Source organism: Pipra filicauda, unplaced genomic scaffold, assembly GCF_003945595.2.
Source record: "Pipra filicauda isolate LSUMZ 115617 unplaced genomic scaffold, ASM394559v2 scaffold103_size3290846_pilon, whole genome shotgun sequence".
Classification (NCBI taxonomy): domain Eukaryota; kingdom Metazoa; phylum Chordata; class Aves; order Passeriformes; family Pipridae; genus Pipra; species Pipra filicauda.
The window spans coordinates 2,245,352-2,272,703 of NW_024103474.1; the positions used below are offsets into that span (position 1 = coordinate 2,245,352).

At 49.5% G+C, this 27,352-nt stretch overlaps 2 protein-coding genes and 1 long non-coding RNA gene across 4 annotated transcripts; 2 read left to right on the plus strand and 1 right to left on the minus strand.

The window, feature by feature from the left end:
- The first annotated feature begins 8,927 nt into the window (after positions 1-8,927).
- Positions 8,928-11,804, plus strand: RPL29 (ribosomal protein L29). The gene is made up of 4 exons (XM_027727204.2): positions 8,928-8,987; positions 9,203-9,247; positions 10,352-10,416; positions 11,584-11,804. The coding sequence occupies exons 2-4, from the start codon at positions 9,211-9,213 to the stop codon at positions 11,707-11,709; spliced, it is 228 nt and encodes a 75-aa protein (XP_027583005.1). The 5' UTR covers positions 8,928-8,987; positions 9,203-9,210; the 3' UTR covers positions 11,710-11,804.
- A 4,996-nt stretch (positions 11,805-16,800) lies between these two features.
- LOC120322776 lies at positions 16,801-27,084 on the plus strand. 2 transcript variants are annotated; one of them, XR_005562689.1, is made up of 6 exons: positions 16,801-17,972; positions 18,054-18,176; positions 18,667-19,196; positions 21,133-21,248; positions 22,254-22,438; positions 24,612-27,084. It is a non-coding gene; the product is annotated as an uncharacterized LOC120322776 (long non-coding RNA). The 2 variants fall into 2 exon arrangements; XR_005562688.1 differs by having other exon boundaries at positions 16,801-18,176.
- Positions 17,758-24,098, minus strand: TNNC1 (troponin C1, slow skeletal and cardiac type). The gene is made up of 6 exons (XM_027727207.2): positions 23,811-24,098; positions 20,268-20,298; positions 19,823-19,969; positions 18,813-18,927; positions 18,573-18,709; positions 17,758-17,935 (listed from the first exon to the last, which is right to left on the minus strand). Exons 1-6 carry the CDS (start codon positions 23,832-23,834, stop codon positions 17,904-17,906), a joined length of 486 nt encoding a protein of 161 aa, XP_027583008.1. The 5' UTR covers positions 23,835-24,098; the 3' UTR covers positions 17,758-17,903.
- Positions 27,085-27,352: the final 268 nt, after the last annotated feature.

A 27,352-nucleotide genomic window follows, 5' to 3' on the forward strand; every position in this document is an offset into this window, starting at 1 on the left:
ATTAACACAAATGACTGCTTGAGATGAGGCTCATATGAGAGGGGAGGGCTGTGCTTCTCCTTCACTGGCAGTCCTGTGTCCCAGTGCATCCAGTCCTACAGGGACCAGCTCAGTTATTGCTGACACTCAGGTGTCAGGGTATGGGGCGCCAGCAGAGCTAATGGAAGTGTTGCCACAGCCCATATTATCTTATTTTCCTGATAAAACTCCTTTCCCCACAGGGCAGCTGGTGTCAGGCCGAAATCAGTGGCCTTAGGCACCATTTCCAGAAGGGGTTGAGCACAAGCACTCTTTAAACCAGTAAGATGTCCCAGGCACAGCATATGTGGTGTCTGTGCCACACTGGTTCTTAATGGGAATTGTGAGCTCCACACCAAAGCTTTTTGCCAATCCCAGCCCCTTCACATGCAGCTGTGGTGCAGTTAGGTTTTCATTTGAATTAGCAAAAACAAGGGTGTCAGTCATTTCTCTGCACTGACTTTGTGAAAGGGCAGGTCAATAATTTATATCCTTAATATTTGAGGGCAGCATTTGTGGAACCTTCTATTGCTGTGACTCAGGATAAGAAGGAACCTTCCAAGAGAGACAGCCTGGCTGCAGTGAGCCCCTGGAAGGTGCATGGAGCACACCAAGAGGTGTTTGCATTAGTGGTTTTGATGGGGATAAGATTTCTTAATTAGCAAGACCTTCTGAAAAGATCCTGGTGCAAAACCACAGCTAAAATCAATCAGCAGACACGGATGAGTGGATTTCTGCTCATCTAAAGGCAGGAAAAGAAATAGTGCAAGATCTGCTTGGTGCTGCAGAGGGGAGGATTTCACTGCTGCTGAATGAAGCTTGCAGGATCTCTCCATCCTGGGAAAGGTGGCTGGAGCAGGCAATCTGGCCAAAGGGAAGCTGGGGGGTGCAGGGCAGCCCTTTTCTTTTCTTTTCTTTTTTTTTTTTTTTTTTTTTTTTTTTTTGAGGGTCATTAATTATCTCCCATCAGGGAAGCACTTTGAAGGTGAGATGTGCTACATGAGTGCTAAGGATTACAGGGTTTGTGTCTCTTGCCTCCAGGTCCCTGGGTTAGAGGGACTGGAGCTGAAGGCAAGGCTGGGAGCTCCACACTCTGCCTGCTGCTCTGCCTCTGCAGCACAGCCAGCCCTTTCCTAAAGGTTTGGAAAGGGTTTACGTGCAAACTCTTTCCAAAACCCCCAAATCACGCTGCCAGCCAGGGCTTTAGCCCTGCTCAGAGGGCACAGAACCTGGCAGGATGGGGCCCTGTTTGTCTCTTTATCCCTCCCCAGCTCTGCTTGAGCAATAACCTACTTTCTTGCTCTGCAGAAGGAACATCTTGGATTACGTTGCTGCAAATGAGAGGTTTCAGTCATGGTATCAGATGAGCTGCAGGTAAGCAGTGGGTTTAGTGTCAGCTCTTTTGGCAGCTTCTTTATTCTCTCTCTGCTTTGCACAAACAAACCACCTTTGTGTGGAAGTTCATTTTCCTTTTCAGCCGCAGCCTTTGTCAACAGGGCTTCCCAATAATCCTCTCTGTGCAGATAAAGGTGAGCCAGCAGCCAAACGGGAGCCCTCACTTCAAGCCTGCTGCCCACTCTGGTTCATTAAAGAACTTTCCTCTCTATTGCAGGCTGTGGGTTGTGATCACATGATGGATCCTAAATCCCAAGGTGACACTCAGTTACCCTAACTCCATCCTAATCAGCCCCATGCAATTAAGTTGCAAGGGATCAAAACCCCAAATGATGTGGGATAACGTAGTGCCTTTTTGACCTCATTAGGCAATTCAGGGCATTATCCACCAAACTCCAGTCCAGGATACAGGGAGAGAAAGAAAAACTTCAATTCACTTGGGCTGCCTCTGTCCTTTACCCATTCATTCTCTTTGGCCTCACAGCGCTCTCAGACCAATATATCTAAACACTATATCACTTTATATTAAAACCATTTAACACAAAGCCTGTCATGGGCCGGGCTGTGGGTTGCCAGGACAGGACCCTGCCAAGGATTCGCACTGCCCCAGTTTAAGTACGGAAGGCAGGAGAAGGGGCTGACTGTGCCAGGGAAGCAGCACCTACCTCCACAGCCCCATGCCTGACTTTCCCTGCTGACTTGGAAGACTTTAACTTGCAGCCTCCTTAACTGCTTCATTTCTGTGAAGTTGCACTATCCCACCCCCAGCAACATCACGAACGTCTCCAGCAACACGAAGGCGGGTGAGCTGAAATGCCCTTGCTGCCGAGCTAAATAGCATCAGGGCTCGTTCTACTGCTTAGAAATCTTTAAGGAATCAATCAGGTCGATGAATAATCCAATTTAAAAATCATAACAGAGGTGCTGGGTAACTGTATACAACACTGGCCTAAATTCATACATCAAGTGACAAGCCATAATGAAAAATTAAAGGACCCTGCATGGCACAAGTTGGTGCTGTACTGTTTGAATCCTGGGAAACAGCGACTTCACACAGGAGCAGCTCTGCCCCTGTCCCTTTTTCCTGCGCAGAAATGCTGCAGGGATACAGACAACTTGCGCAGGCATCAGGGGTTTTTTTCACCAGCTTGTGGCTTTTAAACCTCAGCAGTGCTAAAACGTGACGTGGGCTCGCAGAGGACACGTGCAGCCCGTGGGGTGAATTGCAGCCTGAACAGCTCCCCAGGCAGCTGGGGCTCTGTGTCCTTCTAGTAATAAATTCCTCCTGGACAGTGTTTCAGGGGATTGCTAGGATGTGAGCAGAGAGGAGGATGGCTGGAAGTGAGACAGGCTCCAGGTTTATCCTTGAAAGCCCCTGTGCTGCAGAGCCTGGGGCTGCCTTTGGCAGCCTGCCTGGAGGAAGATGTCGGAGGCTGAAGGCTGCCTCGTGCTGTATGAACCACCAATCCTCTCACCAGCCAGCTAAGTTGGAGATAAATCTCCCTATTAGCAATGCATAAAGCAGGCCAAAATCTGAACAGCTCCTTAGGCAGGAGGTGAAGCAAAAGCTCAAAATAAGTTAAAATAAGTCCTTTCTGTGCTCCTGGCTGGAAAGTGGCTGTGTTGGAGCTTTCCCATAGCTTGCCTGGCCCTTCTGACAGGAGAGCAGGGTGCTAAGGCTGTGCTGTGCTTGTCAACACGACGGATGCAAAGAATCAGGTAAAAAATAACCCCATCCCAACGTCAGCAGCAGAGCTGAGAGGAACCAGAAGTCCTGAGCCGTTTCGAAGTTGTGTTAAATAATAAAGCAGAGAAATGAATAAATTAGCTCAGCATCTATTTAGGTCAGCCCTCTCCGTTTCTCCCAGCCGCCTCCGTGTGCCTCCTCCCCGCAGCGATCAGCTGCTCCGTACACGCTGTGCCTGCGGATCCGCTCCCTCCTTCCCAACAGCCGGGCTCTCGGGAAGCGCGGGTTGAGCAGGTGTCACGTCGGCTGCACACGTTCACCCCAACCTTCAGAAGCAGCAGGCGAGCTTCCTTTTCCATCACTGGGGCAAAAAGTGTTCTGGAAAATCCCATTAAAGCAAGAAGCGTGGGCTGAGCGCACACGGCTGCTCCCTTCCTGGCGTTATCCCCTCCATGCAGCCCTGCCAGGAGCCACAGGGTCCTGCTCAGTGGGCTTGCAGCTGCCCCGGAGCCGTGTCTCCATGCTCTGCCTGCTCATCTGCAGTCAGCCTGCTTGTCATCCAGCTATTTTCCATTCCCAGCTTCCAACCACGGCAGCACCTCCATCTTTGCAGACCATCCTTCCCCACATTGCAGGTGCCCCAGGCTCAGTTTTGTGATTGTAGTTGACATTTGTTGATTTGGGGACATCCAGCCAGATGGACCAGGCTGACTGACAGAGATGGGGAATCAGTTTTAAACCCCTAAGCTCTCCTCAAATCACTCAAATGCTTCCAGGAAAATGCATCTACCATTCAGTCCTGTCTATGTCTTTATTTATACCTTTCCCAAGCCCAAAAAGCCCTCTTTGATGTCCAGAGCATCTTGTGGGTTTCAGCTATAAGCAAGCTGGAGAAACACTCACCAAGATGGAATTTATCTGCATCAAGGGCTGCTCCATCTCAGCCCAACTACTGCTGGTCCTCCCAAACCCCGCAGGTAGCTGGAGAAGGCCGCCAGTGATGAACCCAGCCAGCAGCATCATCCAGGATGTAGGCAATGGAAAATGAGATGTTACTAAGTTTGGCCAGGCTGAGCTGGCTCCTCGCGGGTCCCAGCCTGTGAGTCACCGGTACGTGGGCCACCAGCACGGCCTCCCCTCTGGAGGAAGGAGTGGAGGTGGAAAAATAACAAGAGGAAACCAGCTGTTAGTAGTGCCAGCTCTGGGGAGAGTGGGAGGAGGTGGCAGGCCTGGAGAGAAAGGTCAGGGCCACATTTCAGGCTGCTTCCTGATTTTTCCTCCTGCCTTCATGGTAGGAAGCTGCTTACAGGAATACGCTTGTGGACAATGTGTGGAGGGTCTGGGCTGATCTGAGGGATGGGCTCTGTGGGGGAATGACAACCTCCAAGGGCAGCCAGTAGTGATGGAGCATTTGTTTCTGGTCCCTGCTCACCCATCTCTTCTGGCTTCTACTGAGTTAAGCTTGATTACCCTGTTGAAAGCAACTTTTAGCCCAGTGCAAACATTGTAAAAGAAGATGCACTTTGCAGATGTACTTGGTACAGACACATCCACCTCCCCACCGTGGAGACTCCCACACCAGTGCAGAGTGTTTGTTGCCCAGTCCCTGCCCCCTCCTGGCGCTGATGTCCATCTGCAGCTAAGCCAGAGACTCGCTCACACTTGTTGTGCTAATCCTTGGTGACAGTACTGACAGGGGGAGACCCAGACATGGATCAGGAGCCAGTGGCTCTGTTCCTTGTCCAAAGCCAATGCAACGAAAATATTAATGGGGGAAACACTCACTAAAGGATTGCAGGTCTCCAACCTCTTCTCGTGCCTCAGCTCTGTAACTGGTGCTGACTGCAGTGCACCAGTGGGGGACACAAGCCTCAGCTACTGTACCCATGTCCCTGCCATCAGTCCAGGAGCACATGCAGGGCTGTGCCACGCCAGCTCCCCATTCCACAAGGATATGTGTGGCTGTGGATCAGCACTTCTGCTACCCTTTGCCTTGCAAGAACTCCTTCTCTCTTGAACCCTCCAGTCTGACACTTGCCACCGGTTCCCACTGTTTTTTCTCACCTCCCATTGCAAACGCACAGAGCCAGATTGTCTCCCTGGCACTTTCTATAAGTGAAAAGTATTTCTTCATGTCTTCAAGGAAATTGTAACAGCTGCCAGGGAAAAAAAAGGCACAGCCAGGTAGGATGCCAGGTCAAGGGGGAAACTGCTGTGTGATTCTCTCTAGTTATTGCTTGGAGATGTCCCTTCTCCATGACTGGGACTAGTCCTCTCACTTTGAGCCAGGAGCGGGATCTGTTATGCTCAGGCTCCCTCTAGTGCCTCCATGTCCTGTTGTTCCTGGCTTCTCTGGAGGCGTGTTGGTCCATTTGTCCCTGGGGACTGTCAGTCATCCTCACTCCCCTCCATCACACCTCGGGCTTGCTGCACAGCGAAGCCCTGTCTGCCCACAAGCTGGGAACAGCCCACAAACTGCCCCAAAGCCATCACAGCCTGCCAGGGACCTCTTGGGGACCTGCCAAACAGCCCAGCCCTGCCTCTGCCTGCTGGGGAAAAAGGAGGATGATGGAGGTGGCCATATCCCACAGGATGCTCTCCCTGACAAGGCACAACTCTGCACACAGCAGCTCCACCTCGATTGTGTCTCCAGGGAGCAAGGCAGGATGAGTGATGGGTGGCAAGTGCCTGAGCTGCCCTGGGAGCAGCCCAGGCTGGGAGTGGGCACCTTCGCAGTGAGCCAGCTGGGGTGGCCAAAACCATCACTGCACTCTCCCCACTGCTTGATACCTCTCCCCAGGGGAGCAGCTTTTAGGGGTGTCCCACAGTCCATGCCAAGCAAAGTCAGCTGAGCTCCAAATCAACACCTGAAACTGTTTATCACTTATTTTGTCTGGTGTGGAGGACACTGAATAGCAGAGGCCACCTGTGTACTGGGGCACTGCAGAGCTACACTGCTACACTGTGTCCAACATGAACGCAGCCTTTCCTTGTCTTCTTCCTGTGGAAATGGGGAGGAAATTTCTTAATGTCTTGGGAAATGACTGGCCTCAATCTCCATTCAAGCCCTACTTGTAAAACTCATCCTGGCTCAGCTCTGGCATCAGCACCACGCTGGGCCATGGACAGCCCCGCAAGCACCCCTGTTTCAGAGAGCACCGTGCAGAGCTGGGGGCAGCCTTATCTTCTCACATAACAAGGAGATGTTCTTTGGAATCATCACCAATCAAGGTAGGCCCTGTAACTGCAGATACAACAGCACACTTGGCCAGGCACCCTGGCAGGGCTGGTGCTGCACTGGGTGAACAGATATAGTGAGCACGGGGGAGTGTGGGGTCCCACAGCTGTTTCTCAGTTCCAGAGGGTCAGCAGCAGGACACTTTTGCTGCCAGCTGCTGGGAAAGGCCTCCTGAGTGGCTTCCCCATCTTGTGCCCAGCCATCACTGGCCTGTGAGCAAGCAGTGCCCAAGGCAGGTACCTAAGGCACCTCTTGCTTTGTTCACCTCTCAGCATTGGCTGTGGCAGCTGCCTGAGCCCTGAGACATTTTGGGAGAAGTTTCTCACATGTGACATCTTCCTTAAATGTATCAGAATATATAATATCAGAACACCTACGTAATATTGCATCAGGTGTCAACAAACCCCAGTCCATATCCTTTTGGGGTGGGTCACAGTGGTCCCCCAGAAATTAGTGATATTTTCCTGGTTTATACCTGCAGAGTGCTTGGCCTGGGCACCGAGCTCTCTGAGTCCCTGGCATTACTAAGTGGGAACAGCTGTGGTAATTCATTACCCCAAGACAAATGTCAGCTCACAGGGAGGGAAGAGGCAAGGTTAGGGGAGTCTGCTGAAATGTGGTGTCAGCATGAAAACTGTGACAAACCCAACAGAGATCCCTCAGCACAAATGTGTGTGATGCAAGGACAGTGACTGAGATAACACGGTCCTCAAAGGCACTGCAAGATTTTTATGTTAACCTATGATTTTTTTCATAATTGTTTTGCTGCTGGAGTACTTACAATCCTATTTAATGAGCACAGCTCCTTTAATAGAGGACACTTGGGGTAACATGCACTAATTAAGTCTGTAATAACTAAAAGTATGATTAAAGGTTTTGAACTGGCCAATCATTCCCAGCAGTGCCATAATTAGAGATGTGGCAGCTCATCAGAGCACAAATTCAAGGGGGCTTGATTGCCCAATGGTACACACAGGTCTTGATCCTGCCTTGGATCATCCTTTTTACTTGATATTCTGCATTGGTTTGCAGTGATTTATAAACCACCCTGAATATGTTACACTCAGTCCTGTAAACTGAACACTCTTCCACAGTTTTATTTTAATAGTTTGTCTTACATGTCTTGTATTTCACCTGGGCATTAAGCACAGCTTCTCTTATCCCCACCTGTCTGAGTGCTCATCCCATGTGGTCCCACCAGCAGCTGAGAAAGACTCCCAGGGAGCTCCAACAACAACAATTGCAGCAGGATACTGAAAGAACTTGGAAAAGGTAGATGAAACCATAAAATAAACCCTTTTGTTTCTTCCTATGAAGGAAGGCTCAGAAATGAGTGGAAAAGATCAAGAGTTTTGGTAATCTAATGGCCAACATAAGGGCACCTGGCAGCCTGTTTCTCTCTGCCTTCTGCAATGCAATGGAGGCAAACACACCTCTGGGACTCAGTTCTGTCTTCCACTGAGCTCAGCTCTTTGCACTATCAGGAAAGTCAGGATTTCCCTCTGCTGTTGGCTGCAATCAGCTGGCCACAGTGATGTACGAGTAAAGACTGCAGCTCACTACAGTGGAAGGAATTTAAAAAAACAACAGAGTTTAGAAAGTCAGAAGTTTGCCTGGAGTTTGCAAGGAGGATTTTGAGCAGACTTTTGTACTCCAGCTGCAAAATGCCAGTAAAAGAATATTGCTATTTTTCATCTATTTTTCTGTTTTTCTAATAGAAAGAACTTGTTCACAGGTATCTGAACCTGAGGCAGAGAAGCAATTGCTCTGCAAGCAATCACTGAATGACTGAAAAAAATGTCCAGGTCTCTCTCCCATGTACTGGTCCTGGGGCTTTTGGTCTCTGGGCTATCTTTTCCAGTCTGGGTTACTTTAGACAATTCACTTGTGCCTCTCATTGTAAAATAAAAGCAATGCCAGAAAAATATGTCCTATTGCTGGTTATCTGGAGAAGAGCCCGACCCCCACCTGGCTACACCCTCCTAATAGGGAGTTGTAGAGTGATGAGGTCTCCCCTGAGCCTCCTCCTCTCGAGGATAAAGACCCCCAGCTCCCTCAGCCACTCCTCATAGGACTTGTGCTCCAGACTCTTCACCAGCCTCGTTGCCCTTCTCTGGACATGCTCCAGCCCCTCAACATCCTTCCTAAACTGAGGGGCCCAGAACTGGACACAGCACTCGAGGTGTTTGAAAGCAAACACAGATAAAGACGAACGGCGTTCAGTGACCCTGCCGTGAGGAACATTGCCCGTGTGTGCCTGCATTGCCCGAGCGTGGTTGAACGAGAGGATAAACTGCAGCGCACAGGAACATCGGGACCCGCCTCCCTCCCCTGGGCAGGCAGCGGCCATGGCGGGGGACATGTTGGTGTGGGGGACCGTGTTGTCGCGGACTGTGCTGTTAAGGGGAGCAGTGCCTCCAGGGGCTGGGGTCCGCCGCATCGCTGGGTGTTGCGGGGTGTCCCGGTGCGGGAGCGAGGCCGCAGCGGGGTGGACACAGAGCGGCAGCGCGTTGCAGGGAGCGGGGAGGCTGCGGGGCGGAACCACTGCCGGGCGGAACCACCGTGCGCGGGGTTCCGGCGCGGCGCCCTTTCCCGGCAGCCCCCGCGGTGCTCCGTCTCTTCCGGCCCGGCGGCGGCGAAGTGGCTCTGGTGAGGGCGGGCCCGACACTGGGACATCGGCACCATCCGGACCCATCCGGACCCATCCGGACCCATCGGGGCCCCGGGAGGGGCCGGGCCGGGCTGGAGGGTGTCGGAGAGGGGCGATAAGCGGGGCTTGGGCTGGGCGGGCGCTGGGCGGGCGCTGGGCAGGAGCTTCTCCCCTGCTGGCCCCCCCGGCTGAGTCGTTTGTGTTTCTCCCGCAGGTGCGACCATGGCCAAATCCAAGAACCACACCACGCACAACCAGTGTGAGCGGGGCTGAGGGGCTGCGGGGAGGGGCGGTGTGGGCCGAGGGGCTTTGACCCGCTGCTGTGACCTGTGGTTGTGGCAGCGCAGGCTGCCAGGGGGCTTTGCAGCGAGGCGAGGTGGTGGCGTGCGGGGATAAAGGGGTATGTTTATTGTAAAGAGCTTGGTGAGAGTCAGGGCTTGTCTGGGCTCAATATAGAACTAATACGTAACCAGGAAAAAGGCAAGTTTCATGTTTGCAAGTTTCGTGTTTGAAACAGTCTCTTTTCTCAGGCAGCAAACAACAGGACAAGAGGGCACAGTCTTAAGCTGCACCAGGGCAGGTTTAGGTTGGACATCAGGAAGAAGTTCTCCATAGAAAGGGTGATTTAATATTGGAATGGGCTGCACAGGGAGGTGGTGAAGTCACTGTCCCTGGAGGTGTTTAAGGAAAGACTGGATGTGGCACTGAGTGCCATGGTCTGGTTGACAATGTGATGTTTGGTGATAGGTTGGACTTGATGACCTCAGAGGTGTTTTCCAACCTCATTAATCCTGTGATGATCATCACTGAGTATGGAGAGGGAGTCTTTTACAAGAATGTGTAGTGACAGGACAAGGGGGAATGACTTCACACTGACAGAGAGCAGATTTAGTTTGGATGTTAGGAAGAAATTCTTCCCAGTGAGGGTGGTGAGACCCTGGCAGAGGTTGCCCAGAGAAGCTGTGGCTGCCCCATCCATCCCTGCAAGTGTCCAAGGCCAGGTTGGATGTTGCTTGGAGCAACCTGGGCTAGTGGAAGGTGTCCCTGCCCATGGCAGGGGGAATGAGGTAATCCTAATGGTCGCTTCCTAGTTCTGGGATTCCATAATGCTACTGGATGGTGTTCAGACTGTGATACTGTCTGAACTCATCCAAAGATGAGCACGTTGATAAAATAGTTCTTTTTTATAGTCTTCTCATCAGTGCTGTAAGTTAGCAAAGGCCACAAGTAGGTCCTGCTTGGTCCTGTACAGTTGAGAGTGACACATTGTGTTAATAGTCAGGTACACTTAAAAGGAAGCTCTTGCAGCTGCTTAATAATAGCAGAAATTGTCATTTAAATAATTTTCTTATTTTCCACACAGCCCGCAAGTGGCACAGAAATGGCATCAAGAAACCCAGGTCCCATCGATATGAATCTCTCAAAGGGGTGAGTATTTCCATTGGTATTTCCAGGCTGTTGAACCACTGAGGTTTAACCGTGAAAAACCCCAGTATTTGTGTTATTTTGTTTCTGTTATATCTTCTGCTTACATTATGTGCAGCTGTGATATTTCTAGCCCACACAAAATCTGCCCTTCTGTGTCTATGAAACTGCATTTAAGTTATTGGCCAGTTTTGTCTGTGTCCTTCTGGTGGGCATCACTAACTGCTGCTTCCAGTGAAACAAACACCTGTCAGCTGGATGGTTCCTCTCTCTTTTGAGTCCTGCTGTGTCTCTTTCTCTGTATCCTTCAATATTGTTCTAATCCAGAGAATTTTCACTCACAAAATGAGAAGAATTGGCATTTCTGGCCAGAACACATGAAAGTGAAAGTATATTGGGTTTTTTTGTGAGATTTTCCAAGTGATAGAACAGGATGTTTTTCCACACTTGAAAGTGAAAACAGGACATCTTGGATTTGGGCAGGGCTGTGACTCCGTTTGCCTTGTAGGTATGATGATAAGGTTTTTGGATGTGATGTAAAAGCATCACATCAATGAGGGTTCAGTCCTGCCCCCTCCAAACAGTCCAGCAGTCCCCTCACACTGTGCATGGGTTAAGAGGACAAAATCCTGATGCTCCTCTGTGCTGGTCAAAATTCTTTTTAAAGAGAAATAGCAAATGTTTCTCAGTGCAGCAGTAGCTGATAGTTCTGAGCATTGGTCCCAGCCATGACAGGATGGGCCATCCAGTAGCTGCTCTTCTCTGTACTGTTTTTTTTGCCTTTAATGTAAAAAGGAAAGACCTGAGGAAGCAGCATTGGTCTTTGCCCAAGGATTAAATGTGTATGTGCTCAGCTGCCAAGGTTGGTTTGTGGTACTCCAGATCCAGAATGTCTCGTGACATGGAAATGAAGTTTGCCTTGTTTACAGCTTTACTTGTCCTTTCTGTGGGTTTATTGCTGGAGTATTGGATTTTTTTATGTGTATGGCAATTAAGGAAAATAGCTATTAAAGGATGGTTACAGGTGGCTAGAACAATTTTATCAAAAAATCAGGGAAAAAAATCTGAATTAGTCACAGCCAACATTTGGGAATAATTAAAACAAACTGAAGATACATGTTTTTACAGGTTCCTTCTACAACGTGGCTTATTTTCCCCTGTTTTTTATAGGTTGATCCCAAGTTTCTGAGGAACATGAGATTTGCAAAGAAACACAACAAGAAGGGGTTGAAGAAGATGCAGGCCAACAATGCCAAGCAGGCAGCTCAGCAGGCTGCTCAGCAGAAAAAGGACTAATGAGATTTAATGAAAAGAACCAATTTTCCTATTAGCATGTGTTACAGCATTTTTTTAAAATAAAATTGTGTGTAACAAAATCTTCATCTTCTGAATTTGAGGGCCCTCCAGAAGCCTGAGTTGGTTTGTATTTTAGGTGCCAGTTGCGCGTTGAGCCTGTGAGTAGTGACCAGTGTGTGTTTTGGTTCTCTGGCAGATCAAGCCAGTCAGAACTCTGGTGAGGTTTTGTGTTAAAACCCCTCTGTTAGCACCTGGAGAGGGGTTTTTTTGTTTGTTGCCAGCCACCACACAAGGGAGGTGAAATACCTGCCCCCTCCCCAGTGCTGTTCTTCTGTAATTGATAGTACATATCGTGAGCATTTAGTAGTTCAAAGTCTCCTTTCAAGTAGTGAAGTGGTTATTGATTGATGCTCTGAAATTTAGACAAGAAATAACTTGTTTCTTTCCATCCAAATTTGAGCCAGTGTTGCCTGTACTCTTGGGTGACAATATTCAATACAGGTAAAATTCGCTTTCTCATGTACCATGATTTTTGTGATAGTTGATGAGTTTTCCAGGGGCTGTTACTTGTCCACTGCTTTGCTGTGTGGGTAAGGTGGTTACAGCTGTGGGAATCCTGAAAAATGGGACAGTAAGGAGTGCTGGCTATGAGACCACAGCAATTAATTTTAGAGTTGGTCTGTGTTGTACTGTGAGGTACTTGAAAGTATTTAAGTGTTAAAGGAGCTACCCATGGGAATGTGCAAGGTTTTAGAAATACATAAAGATATGCATTTTATCATAGTTTCTGTATTTTAGGGAATATCTTTTATTCCAGTAACAGAAGTACCTAATCTGATGTGTAGGTGAGATGAGGGGAAATCACATTCAAAAGGCCGGGAGGTTTTGCAGCCGGGTTTTGTTCTGCTGTCCTTCTCTACACCAGGAGAGGGCTTCGCTCTCCGAGTCTCCCTTACCAGCAAAGCTGGCTCAAGACGTGGACCACCTGTTAAAATGCGCCCAGCTCTTCCTGAAATTGCAGTTCCAGCGCTTGTCCACCCGGTGGGGTAAATCCATGGATCCACCCGAGGGCTGGAAGTTTACACGTAGCTTCTCACTGCAGTAGAGCAGCAAAGCACCTGCTGGATAAAAAACATTATTTCAACTGAAACGTCCAATTAATGTCGTTGATTTTTTTGAATAGGTGAGCCAATTAGCAAAATTCAACGCTACTTTGAAGCAAGGCAAATATTTTATTTTTTTTCTGGCTTGAGTTCAAAAGCCCTTTCCCAGTTCCTACTTTTTAATAGGTTTTGACTGACAAGAAATACCACCCTAAACCAAGCAATATAAAGAGATTTGCTGCCTTAAAACTCACAGGTTGAGGGGTTTGTGAATTCAGTGGTGTCTGCAATCCTCAGCTGTCTGGCTCCTGCAGTGTGCAGCTCCTGGACTGTTATGGAGATTGGTGTTAATTGTCGTGCGGGTCCGGAGGGGTTTGGTGCTGCAGAGAGTGTGCAGTCACTGTACTAAAGTGACAAATGGTTGTTTGGTCCCTGCTGCCCTCAGGTACACCAGAAGGACAACTGACAAGAGATTCTTCACGGTTTTAATCCTCCCTTTGGCAGGTTGGTAGATCACCCAGAGACAGATGCACAGCGCTTAAATCTGCTGGCTCTTGAGCTGCGTGGCTGGTGCCTGCCCTGCCTGAGCCAGTTTGTCTCCAAAGGTAGGACTGTGTGGCTGTGGTTTGGGTTACTGTGCACATCTGGCAGCCTCAACCCTTGCCCAGAGCTGCCCAGCAGCAGCCTTGCCTGGCTGGCAGAGATGTCCCCTTGGGTTGTTGCTGGTGTTGAAGAAAATGGAGTGGCTGGTCCAGCTGTGTGAGTGAAGGTCAATCTGCTGCAGGTGTGTGTTGTTACAAGAGCAAAAGAAAAAGCCTCTGAGCAGAGGACTTAGTGTTTGTCAATTTAGACCCTCACCTGTGTGCAGCTCTCCTACATGGTTTAAGTTCTGCATTTTAAATCTCTAGCACTAAGACTATTCCATATAAGAAGGGAGATTTCATCTCATCCCCCTTGGTGTCTTCCCCGAGTGCTTGTACTGTGGGAGTAGCTCACCCACAGGATGCAGTTTGAGGGAAGAGAGAGAGGCGAGGGTCAGGCTGAGAAGAGGATGTTGGCATGTTAATGAGAAGCAGCGGGCAAGATTTGGGCTTCCTGTGGCTTCAGGCAGCAACCCCAGGCCTGCCTTCAGAAGCAGCCTTTTCATGTCGCTGCCCTTCATGCTGCCCTTCAGTGGGACAGCTTCCCAAATATGGGCTTGCTGACTTTCTGACCAAAATAGCGGCTGCGTGACAAAATGCAGCACAGAGGAACGTAACCTTAATCCAGGCATCATTGTGTAGCGGGAGACAGGAATTTTGTGAACTTCCACAGCAGGTCGGTGTCAGGTTTGTTGTTGTCTGCTCCCTGCACACATGGTGGTCCCACGGGACACTACCCTGACATCAGCTGACCACCTATTGGACTTTCTGACCCTGTGACAGCTCAATTCATGGCTTCCCTCCTTGTCGTACAGGTTGCCCGAGCCCAGAAGGAAAACCTTCGAAGGGGAGTCTGTGCTGACATCGCCTTGTGATGAGTCTTCCTCTTTTTTTTCTTGCATTGTGAAATCATTTAAGTTCTGTTGGTGAAGTGAGGCTGGAGATCCGTTTTAGGAGCATTACATATACAGAGCCCAGGAGGGGGAACTAGCAGCTGTGGCCCACTTGATACTATTCCCATTATGCAGAGCTGTGTCATCTTTGACATTTAAAAACTTCAAAACTCTCGTGATTAAGTGCTTGGTATCCTGCAGGAAGCCAAAGAGCTTGAGAGCATCTCAATGCTTAATGACTCTTAGACATCTCGTGCTTGCTGCTGCTGTACATCATACTTGCTGCAGATGATTTCTCCCCTGTGCAATTAAGAGGACTCATATCAAGTTTCCAGTTTGGCTCCTTTCTTTGCTTCGATTTGAAAAAAAAAAAAAAGAGCAAAGGGCACGTAACCAAATACTGAATCAGCTCATTTGGCAAAAGTAGAGCCATCACGGTGAAAGCCAAGAGCACAGAACTGGGGAGGAGAAATCAAAGCCCTGTGAAATGCTCTGATGGGGGACAGCTTTCACTGGCAACGTTGATGTTCACCATGAAAATGAAAAGTAGGGCTGGATACATGTCCCCCTTTATCGCCTTTCAATAGTGTAGTCAAGGAAAAGCAGCAACAGAACATGAGTTCTGCTTTGCCCAGGTTTCAAGGCTGTTGCAGGTGTTCCTACACCACAGTGGCTTTGGCATGGTGGAGTGTTTATCCCATGTACCTTAGCTCATGTTACATTGCCACTGCCCTGGTGGCAGATTTATGGCTGTAAGCAAGATGCAGAGGTTTCATTAGGGCAGTGTGTACAAAATTTCCTCAGATCTTGCTGCAGTCACTTGGTTCATATAGCAGTTTTATTGAGGGTTGAAGAGAGGCTTCAAATATGGTGATAAAGCTGAAAACCTGGGCAGAAATTAAATCTACTGCCAGTAAAGGCAAGCAGATCAAATGGCCTGGGAACTGTGGCTCTGTCCAGTTGCACAGATACATGGACTACTCAGGGTGGTTGTCATTCATCGTTAGCACATCCCCCTCTGTGGGGGCTTCAACCAGGCCAGTCCTCTTCTAATGACTGTTTTTTCAGCCAGCTCACCCACTCACCGGCCTGTCATGTCATGTTACATTCCTCGTGCAGTTGTTCCCGTGTTTTAGCCAACAGTGAAATCCACCCACAGCTCCTCACCCTGCAGCATTTGCTGTCTGGCTCTGGGAGGACAGTCAGTGTGTTAAGGCAGACCGGCCTGGCAGCAGTTTTCGTGGCTCCCCGCAGGGCGTGGTGACCTGCTGGCACCTCTGCTCTAAGGACTGAAAAAGCCTAAATAGTCCCAGTGTTTCTGCTCTTCTAGCGACAAATTTCAGCTGCTACAAGACCTTTGTCCTCTCTCCCCAGCCGCAACCTTCTCTGTTTTACTCTCAGAAAAGAGTAAAGGCAGCCAGTGAGGCCGTGGTGTGCTGCTACCTGTGCCATTGAGCCAAGGGGGGAGAGACAACACACAGAGGCAGGTGGCTCTTTCCAGTCATCCTTTTCCCTGGGTCACAGCGCAGTCCAAGCCACCAAGCTGACTGAAGGAAAGGGGTTAACCTTATTTCTTCTCTTCACTCTTCAGGGATCCAAACCCTCTCAGTAAGCAGTAGAGAGTATCTTGGAGAAGTCCTTTTTGGATGTTGGGATTTGGACAGGACAGAGGAAGATAATGGGGCTTTCAGTGATGCCTGATGTGATGTGAGTGCAGGAGTGGGTTGCCATGGGCTTGATGGCCGTGGGTGTGGGGACAGCTGGTGTCACCTTGGCTTGTGGGTGAAGCCCAGGTATTTGCAACTCTCTGGAGGTTTCCATCTCGGGTAAAACACTTCTCAGCTGTGTCCTCATAAGCAGGTCTCAATGGGAAATGACTTCTGCTGCTACGCTGGGGAGGTGGGTGTTTGTTTTTGATCTCTAGGCTACAGATTCATTTGGAACAGAAGACTAACACCTGGGAGCATTTCCTATCACAGAATTCTTAGCACATTTCCATGTCTGTTGGTTTCTGGTGCACCTGGAGTCCTGCTGAATCCGCAGTAGCTATGGCATTGAGGGCTTGGGACTCTCGGGGAGACCCCTCTGGGCACATCAACCAATATTTGCATTAGGGGTCTTCCCAAAATACCCTGGGTTTAAGGATAATCAGCTGATCTAGCTGACAGGTTAATTTTCTGTTTTCCTGGTGTTACAAGCCCTGGTTGAGCAAAAGATTTAGTGCTTGTTGTCCAGAGGAAAGACGCAGCCATGTCCTTCCAAACAATCAACAACCACTCTCAGGCCTGTTTTCACCTCAGGCCCGTTTGTCCTGAATTACAATATTTCATTATTGCTTTAAATGCGAGTGAGTGTCACAGCAAATACAGCTGCTCAGGGTGTTATTTCCACGGAGAGGGGAGAAAAAGCTGGTTTGTGAGAAAGGCAGAAGGACAATGCAGTGGACGTGGGGCACTGGCACGTGGCAGCATGGCCACCCTGGGCTGAGGGCAGCATCGCCCTGACACGGCCTCCTGCCTTGCCCTGCCAATGTTTATTTTGCTTGGGTAAACGTTTGATTTTAGCAACACGACTGCAATGTGTGAGTTGTGCTGGGGCTGTAATTCGATGGGAGGAGGCAGCTATGTGCAGGGAGAGCTGCTAATGCCGAAGGAATGCTGCGCTTCCTCGGGACCAGAGAAGATGGCGCCTGGGGCCCCTGGGGACAGCTCAGCTCCTTGGCCCTGCTGTCACCCTGCGCCCGGGAGCTGAGACCCAAAGTGGGGTCTTGCCTTGCTCAGGGCCCTTGTGGCCCAAATGGATGTGATTTCTGAGGGAAAACTGGGTGTTTCACTTATTGCAATGAGGCTCCCACCCAGGACTGGAGGAGGGCTATGAGGTGCCGTGGGGCTCCTGACCAGGCTGGGTCAGACAGGAAGGAGGCACCCAGTCAAGCTTAGGAATGGCTTTTATTCATGTTTCCAAGGAAAATTGAGGTCTTCTTTCTGCATGTGCCACAGGGTGACAATCAGGATGGCAAGACGGGGTGTCCTGTCAGGACAGCAAGGTGAGAGTAGGGAGGAGAGGTACTGTCCCTCACCCATGGATGTCAGTGATGGCCTAAGTGGTTTGTAATTCACATTTCTTTGCTAAAATGCTGCTGATGCTCCAGTTAAGCCAGCAGGCACCAGTGCCAGCTCCTGAGCCTCCTCACCATGGCAGGGGTGAGGAGATGACAGCTCCCCACTAAGCAGATGGCCCTGTTGGATGGACTTTGTCGCTGGGCTGGCAGCAAAATACCTCCTTGGAGAATTAAAGCTCCAGCTGTGATGTCACCTTGCCAGAAGTGGCCCCCAGGAGTGACCCCATTAGTCATGAGCACACGACTGGGGTGAAGCTGTCACTAAACCTCTAAGGAAAGACCGTCTGAGGCACTGGGTATTAACAGGTTTTATTTCCCCCAGCCACCCTTCTCAGCACTCAGTCTTCATGCCAGTAGCCAGGGGATTTAAGTGAAGGAGATGAGATGCAGAGCTGGAGGGGTTTAGGAGATTCAAGCTGTCCATCAGGCCTCAGATTTATTCAACCCCCTTCATAAACTCCAGGAACTCTGCCAAGGGGAAGACATTGGAGACAAGAGGTGTGAGGTGAGACCAAAGTGCCCTCGCAGCTGCCAAGTGCGCTCTTGGCAGTTTTCCCCAGCCCTGTCTCCTTTTCCAACCCCCCAGCGTGCAAGAGGCCGAGGGTGGATGGCTACTGCTCCTCTGACTGTGGCGAGGACTCCTCGTGACTCCTGCTGGAAATGTCACTGGAGCCCTGCGTCACCCTCGGCTGCCACCAAAACACTGGAGGTGAGTGTCCAGGGGAGGGACACAGGTGCTGACTCAGCTTGGAAATGGTCTGGGGGTTGTTTTGGCAGCATCACATTCAAAATTATGGCATTTTGGAAATGGTGCTTGTGTTGAGAGGGTAGGAGGAGACAGGCAGGTCTCTGGCAAAAAGTGGCAGTGCTTCAGTGCAGGCTGGCTTTCACAGCATGGGGACAGTGAAGGCAGCCCCAGGTTCCTGCTACCATTTCACAAGCATAAGAAACCCCCCTATCCCTCTGCACACACACTGCTGTCAGACATATTGCCCAGCAGTGTCTTCATGAGCTCATGCCCATCCAAGAAGGCAACCAAGACCGTGGGAGCTGCCCAGGGCTCCCTCAAGGGCTCGTGACCAAACCACATGCAAGAAAGTCCTACCATCATAGTCAATCCTGCCATCATTGTTTTTATCCCCATCTTTCATCAGTTCTTCTATGTCATCCTCGGTGATGGTCTCTCCTGTCGCCTGCAGCATGATCTTCAGCTCCTCGAGGTCGATGTAGCCATCAGCGTTTCTGTGAGGGGACAGAAGAGCTCAGGAGCAGACAGACACACTGGGGAGAGGGAGTCGGGGTGGTTGCACCCCTCCCAAAACCCTGCCACGGTCATAGCTCTTACTTATCAAACATCCTGAAGAGGTCTGAGAGTTCCTCTTCGGTTTTTCCTTTGCTGTCATCTTTCATACACCGGACCATCATAACAAGGAACTCATCGAAGTCTACGGTGCCACTGCCTGCAGGCAGAATAGACACCATCAGCTGGTGCCACGGTGAGTGGATGGGCAACACCAAGGAGGGATCACACTTCCCTTTGGCAACCAAGAATCAAAACACAGGAGAGCAGCTCTGCAGCAAGAGGCAGTTTTCAAGACATGGGAGGCCCTGCTCTGACTTCATCACTGAATTTTTACCTTTTGCAGTCTTTTTGCCTTGGCAAAAATCCTTTTAGAAGCACTGATGAATGGAAATTCCTGCTATGGAGGTACCTGTCCATCTCACCCAGGTATTAATATTAAAAGCTCCAGAAGGCAAGTATTCATGCCAGTGTGGTTTTGCACCCACAGTACAGTACTGTTGTTTTCAATGAGACAGCTGTTTTCCTTTTCTGCCTGATTTTTAACTGCTTTTTTTATTTTCCAGTTATTTAGTATGTTATTTCTGCCCAAATGCACATGGTGGATTTTGTTACGTGTGATCACCAGTACACTGATTTAATCAATATTGACAGTTAGTTATGTGGGGTTGTGTACACTCGAGCAGTGAGAGACTTTCCTGATGATAGAATCCTGTAACTGTGGCACTTCTGAAATGGTAGTTTCTACATTCAGCCTACATTTTGTTTTTTAAATGGATCTATGCAATTTCAAAGTACCCCCTCAAAATCAGTTCAAGTAGTCTGATCATTGTAGGAATAATAATTTTTATAGTTTCTCTTTGCCTGAGAATTTCCTAAAGGAAAAATGCTGCAGTTTGGTGGGTGTTTGGTGTCCTTTGAATTCTCAGCACAGCAGGTTGCTCCCTACAGCTGTGACTCCCCAGCACGGGTCCTGCCAGTGCTGCACAGATGCCCCCATATCTCCAGATGTGGGGATGGTGCTTGGGAGAGTGGAAGAAACCCAAATCTCTCACCGTCCTCATCCACCTCGTCTATCATCTCCTGCAGCTCCTCGGGGGTGGGGTTCTGCCCCAGCATCCGCATCACCTTCCCCAGCTCCTTGGTGCTGATGCAACCATCCTCTGCCCCCGACACGAAGATGTCAAAGGCAGCCTTGAACTCTGGAGAGAGAAACAGAGAGAGAGGAGATGTGGGGGGATCTTGTCGTGCACCTCGACCCTGCAGACAGGTGGCCTTGGGGGCAGGGGGCTCATCCCAAGCACAGCCTCCCCCCCCATGCCCCTCAGCACTGCCCAGGCATGGCATGGTGGGACACACACATAGCCTTGCTTGAAATCCTGGTGGATCAAGATCCCTGGGTCATGTCCTGCCCTGGCCAGTCTGACCAAAGCATTTTCCAGACTGTCATTGCTGAGGCAGGGGCTGGGGAGTTTGGTGTCAGGTTCAAGATGCACCTACCATTTTTTTGCTCTTCTGTCAGCTGCTCAACCTGCAAGGAAAACACAGAGACCAAGTAATTTTTCTTTGTCAGCATCACTGACAGGACACATTATTTTTTCAACAGCCTTTGCAAAGATCAGCCAAGTCTCACAACAGTCATCCTCGTGTATTAGGGGATGTACAGCCAGTGGGGTTTTGACACCACAACTTTTTGTCTAAGAGATTATTCCCCTTAAAAAAACAATTATTCCCATCTCCTTTGAATCAAGCATCCCTTCTCTAGAGTAGCAGCTCCTACTACATGGTAGAAATAGCCTTTGCACAGGCAGGGGAGTCCCACTGGGAAAAAGAATTTGCCTCCATCAACCATTTGGGATAATTTCTTTTTGCTGGCAGGCTTCACCACGGGATAGCTGCACTGCTGAGGGCTGCTCACATGTGGGCTCTGCCCAGGTCAGAGGTGGGATGTGCTTGAGAGGTCCCTGGGGAGGGAAAGGTGGACAAGACCATTCCCAGCAGTTGTTTTTCAGCCCTAGATTCAGGAAACTGCCTGCACTACCTAGAGCATTAACTGCTTTACTTCCATCTGAGTCAGTGTTATTACAAAGGGTCTTGACTCTGAAGAGGACTGCTATTTCCTTTAGCCTGTTTTGGGAATCTCCCTGAAGAAATGGCCTGTGGAGCCATTAGGCATTAGCTGAAATGGACTGGCAGATTGTTCCTAAACTCTGCCCTAATTCAATCCCCTCAGACCATCAGTGGGAGCTCATTAGTTAGTATGAATTAACAAAATAATCACTAAGGAGAGCAAAGAGGAATCAGTCAGCTCTGTGCCATACCTGTCTAAGTGCATTTCTCTCTTTGGCTTCATTCCTGCCTGCAGGTACTGCTTACCTAAAATTGCTGACCTCACCACCGTGTCCAACTGCCCCTTTTACAGCATCCATGAAAACACTGACCCTTCCTATGCTGGTCAACAGCCTCTCTGGAGCCAGCCAGGTATGACCCCCCACCTGCACAGAGGGTGTCTGACCTCTCTAAAGTCTCTTTGCTGCCATCCCAATGCAAACAGTCCCCAACACCCATCCCTGCCATGTTTTGGTTGAGGCAAAACCCCACGATCCCGGGTTGTGGCACCTTGTCTTTGAGGGAAAGCTGAGTCTTTTGACCCCAAAGAGCAATGGTTTTGCAAAAGCCAGCTGGAAAACCTTCCTACTTGCAGCAAGAGGCAGGGAAAGTACTTTTCCTTAGCAGGACAGAGCCCGTGGGAAGCAGGCAGAGAGCCTTTAACCTGCTCCCTGTGCACCAGGAGGTGAAGACTTTCAAGTCAGGAAGTGCAAAGGGCAGTGGCAGGATTTTCCTCCACTGCTGGAGGAAACCCAAGCCCACTTTGTCCCTGGTGCTGCTGAAGGCAGGCAGGCAGCAGCCAGCCCTCAGAGGATATTTTTTGGGCAGAGCAAGGGCAGCAGCCACACTCCCTTGGCCCCACAGCCACCATCCTGCTCCGTAACATGACCCTCTTGGGGCAGTCACTATTTATAAGCCTGGGTGAGAGGTGCTGGAGATAAAGATGAGCTCCCCAATTGTTCCCAGGCTTTGGAATTTATCCTTGCAGCCCTTTATCTGGACACTCGTCCCTGGCACTGTTCTAAGCACCGCTTAACAGAGCCTAAAAATGTTCCCAAAATAGCTTTGGGTTTGCACACCCTTATCTAGGCATGAGTGGGCAAGATGAAAATCCATTGGGTTCTCTGGCTGCATGTAGGGAATTTGGCATAAATATGATATTAATATATGCCATCAGCATGTGGAAAATACAAAAATATTCACTTTTGAAGCTTCCTTGACTTCTGAAGTGATAGATGTGGTGTATGTAAATTAAATGCGTTGTAACTACAGAGCGATATTTTTATCATAGAGATGTCTCTTGACCTGTTCATAGTGCCCTCTGGACATGGGTGCTGTTTGCAGATTTATTCCTCTTTTCCCTCCACATCATTGCAGGGACAGGTTTCTCTGGCTGAAATGTGGGAAGGCAAGCTCTGAGCTCGGAGGTCACAGCACTGCAGCAGCCGTGGTAACACCAAATCTTCTGTATTTTGCTTTTATCAGCTATCCTCTCCATCTATCCCACGGTTCCATTTGACGTCAGATAGGGGAAATTGAAATTCTTCAAATTTTTTTTCCAGGTAAATGTTTTCTTATAGTTAAAACTGTGGGAAATAGATCCACAAAAATGCTGTTTGTCTCAGCTGTGCCTGGCTTGGACTTGTTTTGCCTCTGTAAAGGTGCTGGCAGTAAATGCCCAGGACTCAAGTCTCACATTTACCTAATTATGGGCATGTGGTCCCTGTACAATGAGGAGAGGGCCGATGCCTTGAGTCTCAGAGAACGTATTCAATTCAAAACCTTCATTAGAAAAGCCTGGATTTTCTTTGATTTTACAGGTTCCATTTTCCTCCCTTTTGGAGGTGGTGGTTGAGGGACTCAGCCTTCCCTGAGCCTTTTCACACTGTCAGGATCACTACGGGGGTTCCATTTAACGAGGTTCAGGGCTGATCAAAGGACCAGAAAGGTGTGAGCATTGAGGGGTTTTTTCTTTAACTACCTACCAAGTGCTATATTCCTTCCCTCTAAAAAGCTCGTAATTAAAATAGGACTTGTATGATGTATTTTTTGTGCCTTGGTTAAAATCAAAGCTGGTCAGCTACAAACTAAAAAAAAATTTAAAAAAGCACCAAAAAGCTCTTAATGTAACTCCAGTTTTGGAAGGGATGCAGTAGCAATCCACACAATCCAGAATCTATTTTCATCCTTATTCCACATGCACATCACTGTCTGTCTACATTACAGAATAATGCAGTGTTCGTATTACAGACCAAATAGTTTGGGTTTACACAGAGAGTGCAGCATGCAGCTGTGGAAGTTAAAATAGCCATGAGGATGCTCCACGTTCCCCAGTGCATAGCTCACATTCTGGATCGTGCACAGCAGATAGCAGGAGCAGCAAAGCTGAGGAGAAGGTTTTGACATAATTTAGAAAAAACAAGGGTTTTTATAAATCGCTCCAAAAAATATTCAGCTAAGGAGGGGGAAAACATAGCAATTGCTAGAATTATAAAGTACCAGAAAGAAGAGGCTGAGGTTTAACCCATAAAAATAATGTTTCTTTCCTGGGAAATGCTGCTCTGCTAGGTCTGGGCTAAAACTAGCAGCCACCTCTTAAAGTTTGAGTGTTTGGTTGAGATCTGTAACTTCACCTGTGAGGCATCTCCCTGCTTTACAGCAGGGAAACAGGGGACTACTTGTAAATAATTTAGCAGCACTGTTGAGAGTTTCACACTTATAAAAGGAGTGTGAAACCTCCAGAGCCATCAGCGAGAAAGGTCTGTGTGTCCTGGATGAGGATGTTGACTAAAAGTTGCTGCCCTATAATTATTTCTTATTTGCATTTCTCGATTGAATTAAAGCTATCAAGGCTTTGGGGAATCTACTACAAAATCCCCAAAAATCCCTTTAGACCCCTCTCCCCAAACCACAGCCCCAAAGGGAGGCACTTACCGCTGCCTTATAAATGTCATCCATGGCTGGAGAGGGCGGGTGAGGGTCCGGGGGATGTCACGGTCACACTCTGCTGGCTCTGCCCCCGCTGGCCCGGCTGATATAGGGGGCTGCCCGCCCCGGGGGCTGGGACCAGCCCACCGGCAGCCCCGTATGCCCGGCCCCACAGGAATGCCTCGCCTGCATGCCTTGGGATGGGGACACCGCCGAGCCCGAGGCTGGCACGTCCGGGGCCAGCCCCAGCCCCGCTCCGGGGGCAGCTGGAGTTTTCCTCGTGACTTTGTTGTGGGAACAAGCGAGCACTTTCAGCCAGTGCTGCCGAAATTGCTGATATGTAGCGGTACTTAGCTCTCCTGACTGGACATGTGCCACCATGTCACCTCCACCTCCAGCGTGTTCCCCCTGGAAGCTGCGATACGGAGATCATACTGTGCCTAATTGAATTGGGCGATACGGGAAAGGCATGTCTCCCAAAATATCCCTGTCTAGCAGCAAATGTGCCTCCGGGGCAGTGGGAACAGAGGGTGTCAGGGCCCCCTGTCCCCTCTGCCTGGTGTCCCCAAACCCATGGAGGACAGGCAGCCAGGGCTGATGTCCTGGGAGGAGCTGATGCCATGTGTGGGTGGGTGCCAAGGATAGGGGGAATTTGCACTCCCAATGCCACGGAGAGAAGTGTGGAAGCAGATGGAGCTTTGCCTCAAGCTCCTGTTTGCAGCTGGGGCTGAAAATCGGGGGGGATCAGTTACCAAAAAGAGAGGTATCAACTCTGCTTGATTTCAGGGATAATTCCTGGTTTTTTAGGAAACTGGGACTCACTTCACCCAACCAGCAAGATGACCTGTCCCCACTGCAAATGGCTAAAATTCACACTCCTGGATTTACCGTGGATTTACCCCTCCACGGTGGAAAGCAAAACACACCAAAAACCTCCAAGTGATGAGCAGCGTTTTCTCAGTCCGGGAAAAAGCGATTTAATCCAGCAACAGAAGTCAAACCTCTCCTTTTAGTGATTCAGGACTCCCTCTTGTGTCCAGAGGGGCTATGGATGGCTCCAGCACCTCAGGATACAAAGTCCCACCCCTAGCTGGCTCATACCAGCGTTAGTTAGCAAAACAGAAAATAATATTGGTGCAGCTGTTAGGTTTCATCCTTTCTAAAATCCCTTCTCCGTTTAAGAGGAATCATACTGCGTGGAAAAACCTGCTGTCCCTGTGGAATTCCCAGCCAAAGCAGCTTTAATCAGAGACCCTGCTGGTGTCAGCACAAAGTGAGGACATGGGTGAACACAGAGCTGTCTCCACACCACATCCTCCCAGGTTTTGAGTCCTGAAGGATTAACTTGTTAGGAACTGTGGTCCTGTGGGTACCCACTGGCCTTGATTTACACAGCTGCAGCCCAGATCTGCCTCCAGATGGAATAGCAAGGAAAATAGTTGCGTTTAAGGAATTAATTTTTGAAGCAGTTAGTCTTGAGAATTGGAACATGTTAATATTTTGGTTGCCTTGAACACAGAAGAAGCAGGAAAAGCTGCAAAGGGAAGTAGTTATTTTGTTAAAGCACATTGGATCCTGTCCTTAGGTGAGGGCACAGGACGGGATGAAGGACCTGCTGTCACCCACAATTAAATCATCCCTCAGAACCTCCTGGGCAAGCTCATAGAGACTTTCCCAGTGAAGTGCTGCCCCAAAGCAAACCCATGCCCCTGGCTGCTTTCTCCCCTCAGGATTCACTGCAGGTGCCAGCACTGGGCAGTACAAGTGTGAGGAATCACGCCTGGCCCTGGCCCTCTGTCCTGGGAGGTGATGGCTCTGAGTCACCCCTCTGAAAACAGCCCCTGGGATGCGTCAGAATGTATCCAGGGCCAATGTAGAGCGGGAATGGGAGCTCTAACATGGCCTTTAAAAGGTTGTGGCTGCGCTGCTGGAGCAGCTGGGTTGAAATTCAGGTCGGGATGAGGAAGAAGGGTCTCTGTCTGCTTAGAGGAAATCTGGGCCACTGCCACCATACACACTGACGTGGGATGGCTGCACTTCTGCAAATGTCTGATACGAACAGGGACTTACAAAACAGAGCTGTGCCTGGAGGGAAAGGATGAAATCCATCTGGTGACAGGAGATGATGTTCCTCCCAGGGAAGGAGGCACAGGCGAGGGGCATCGTGCCAACTGCTGCCTCCTCGCCTGCTGCTTGGAGCCAAAGCTTCCAGCATCCCCTGTCTCTTCGAAGTTCTTTGCTTACAAAAGAACTGGTGTTTTGTAGAGAAACCCAGAGCCTCTGCCATGCACAGGGCAGGGGGAGGAAGCTACAGGTATGGAGTGTCCTGGGAATAACCATCCGCTCCTGCTGCTTCTCTTGCCTCTCTGTGTGAGACCCAGGGCAGAGATGGAGCGTGGCTATCTATAGCCTGGGGAGGGCTGCCAGCTCAAGTGCCCTTAATCCGGGCATGGCTGGCTCGGTGGCACGCCAGCTGTCACTGTGGTCAGGTACAGCATGTCAGCCTGGGCTCCAGCTGCACCCTGACACGCTGCCACACTTGTCAGTCAGTCTAAGGTACCAAGACAAACAGAAGGTTTTACTGTGCTTTTTTCCTCCAAAATCTCGGATTAGGTTTGCATTTCCAAGCAGCTGTAATCCAGGGCAAAACTCGCAGAGGCATCCTTCAGGTCAAATGCAGGGAAATACAAAGCAGAAGCCCAACTAAGATGCAATTTTGTTTGGGGTCAGGGCTGTTTGCAAGGCTCCTTGGTTTCTGTTGTAGTTCCAAGCTGCAGCAAAACTCTCCAGCATCCCCCTTCCCTGCATCGGGCACTGGCCCTAGGAGAAGCCAGACCCACACCATTGAAGTTCTTTAATTCACTGCTTCCTAAATTCACCTCAGAGACTTTTTGCTGAACAAGCCCCCATTTGCCCCCTTTCATCTTCTCTGTGAGCCAGGACAGGGCTGTCACACCAGGAGCCACCTCTGTGCCTGCAGGCAGGAACTGCTTTAGGAGGAGGAGAAGGGAACTGATGGCAACCGACAGGCGCGCCAGTGCTGCAAATTGTTATTTAATTAAGGAGACGGGACATTGAGAGGAAGCTTAATTAAAGTTGCTCTCCAAACCCACTTATTATCTCATGAAGAGGCTGAGCTCAGCAGCAGCTCCTGATGCTGGGACAGCAACAGAAAATCCCTCTTGGTTTGCCTGCACTACATGTGTTTTCTCCTGGCACACATCATCCTTCGGCTACATCCTGACCAACAGAAAGCATTTTTCAGTGAAAATAAAATCAAAATGGGTTTATCCAGCTCCATTTGCAGAGGTGTATTTGCTCATCTGCTACCCTGGTCCTGGAGGCATCTGCCAGACACCAACATGGGCTCTGCAGGTCCATGCATCCAGCCAGGGCATTTGGCACTTCTGGTGTTATTAATGACACCATACTGAGCTAATTGCATCCTCTCTGAGGTAGCATAAGGAAGGACAGAGAGGTGTCACCTTCATTTTGCTGGAAGGTCCTTTTTTTCCCCCAAATCTCCTGTGACTTGATGGTCCATAGTG

Bases quoted from the DNA above. Each gene is read 5' to 3' on its own strand.
- TNNC1 (XM_027727207.2), bottom strand. From the start codon at position 23,834: ATGGATGACATTTATAAGGCAGCG. The intron at 19,970-20,267 runs GTAGGTGCATCT...TTCTCTCTCCAG, and splicing joins GACAGAAGAGCAAAAAAATG to AGTTCAAGGCTGCCTTTGAC. The intron at 18,928-19,822 runs GTGAGAGATTTG...TTCTGCCTGCAG, and splicing joins AGACGAGGTGGATGAGGACG to GCAGTGGCACCGTAGACTTC.
- RPL29 (XM_027727204.2), top strand. From the start codon at position 9,211: ATGGCCAAATCCAAGAACCACACCACGCACAACCAGT. The intron at 9,248-10,351 runs GTGAGCGGGGCT...TTTTCCACACAG, and splicing joins CCACACCACGCACAACCAGT to CCCGCAAGTGGCACAGAAAT. The intron at 10,417-11,583 runs GTGAGTATTTCC...TGTTTTTTATAG, and splicing joins GATATGAATCTCTCAAAGGG to GTTGATCCCAAGTTTCTGAG.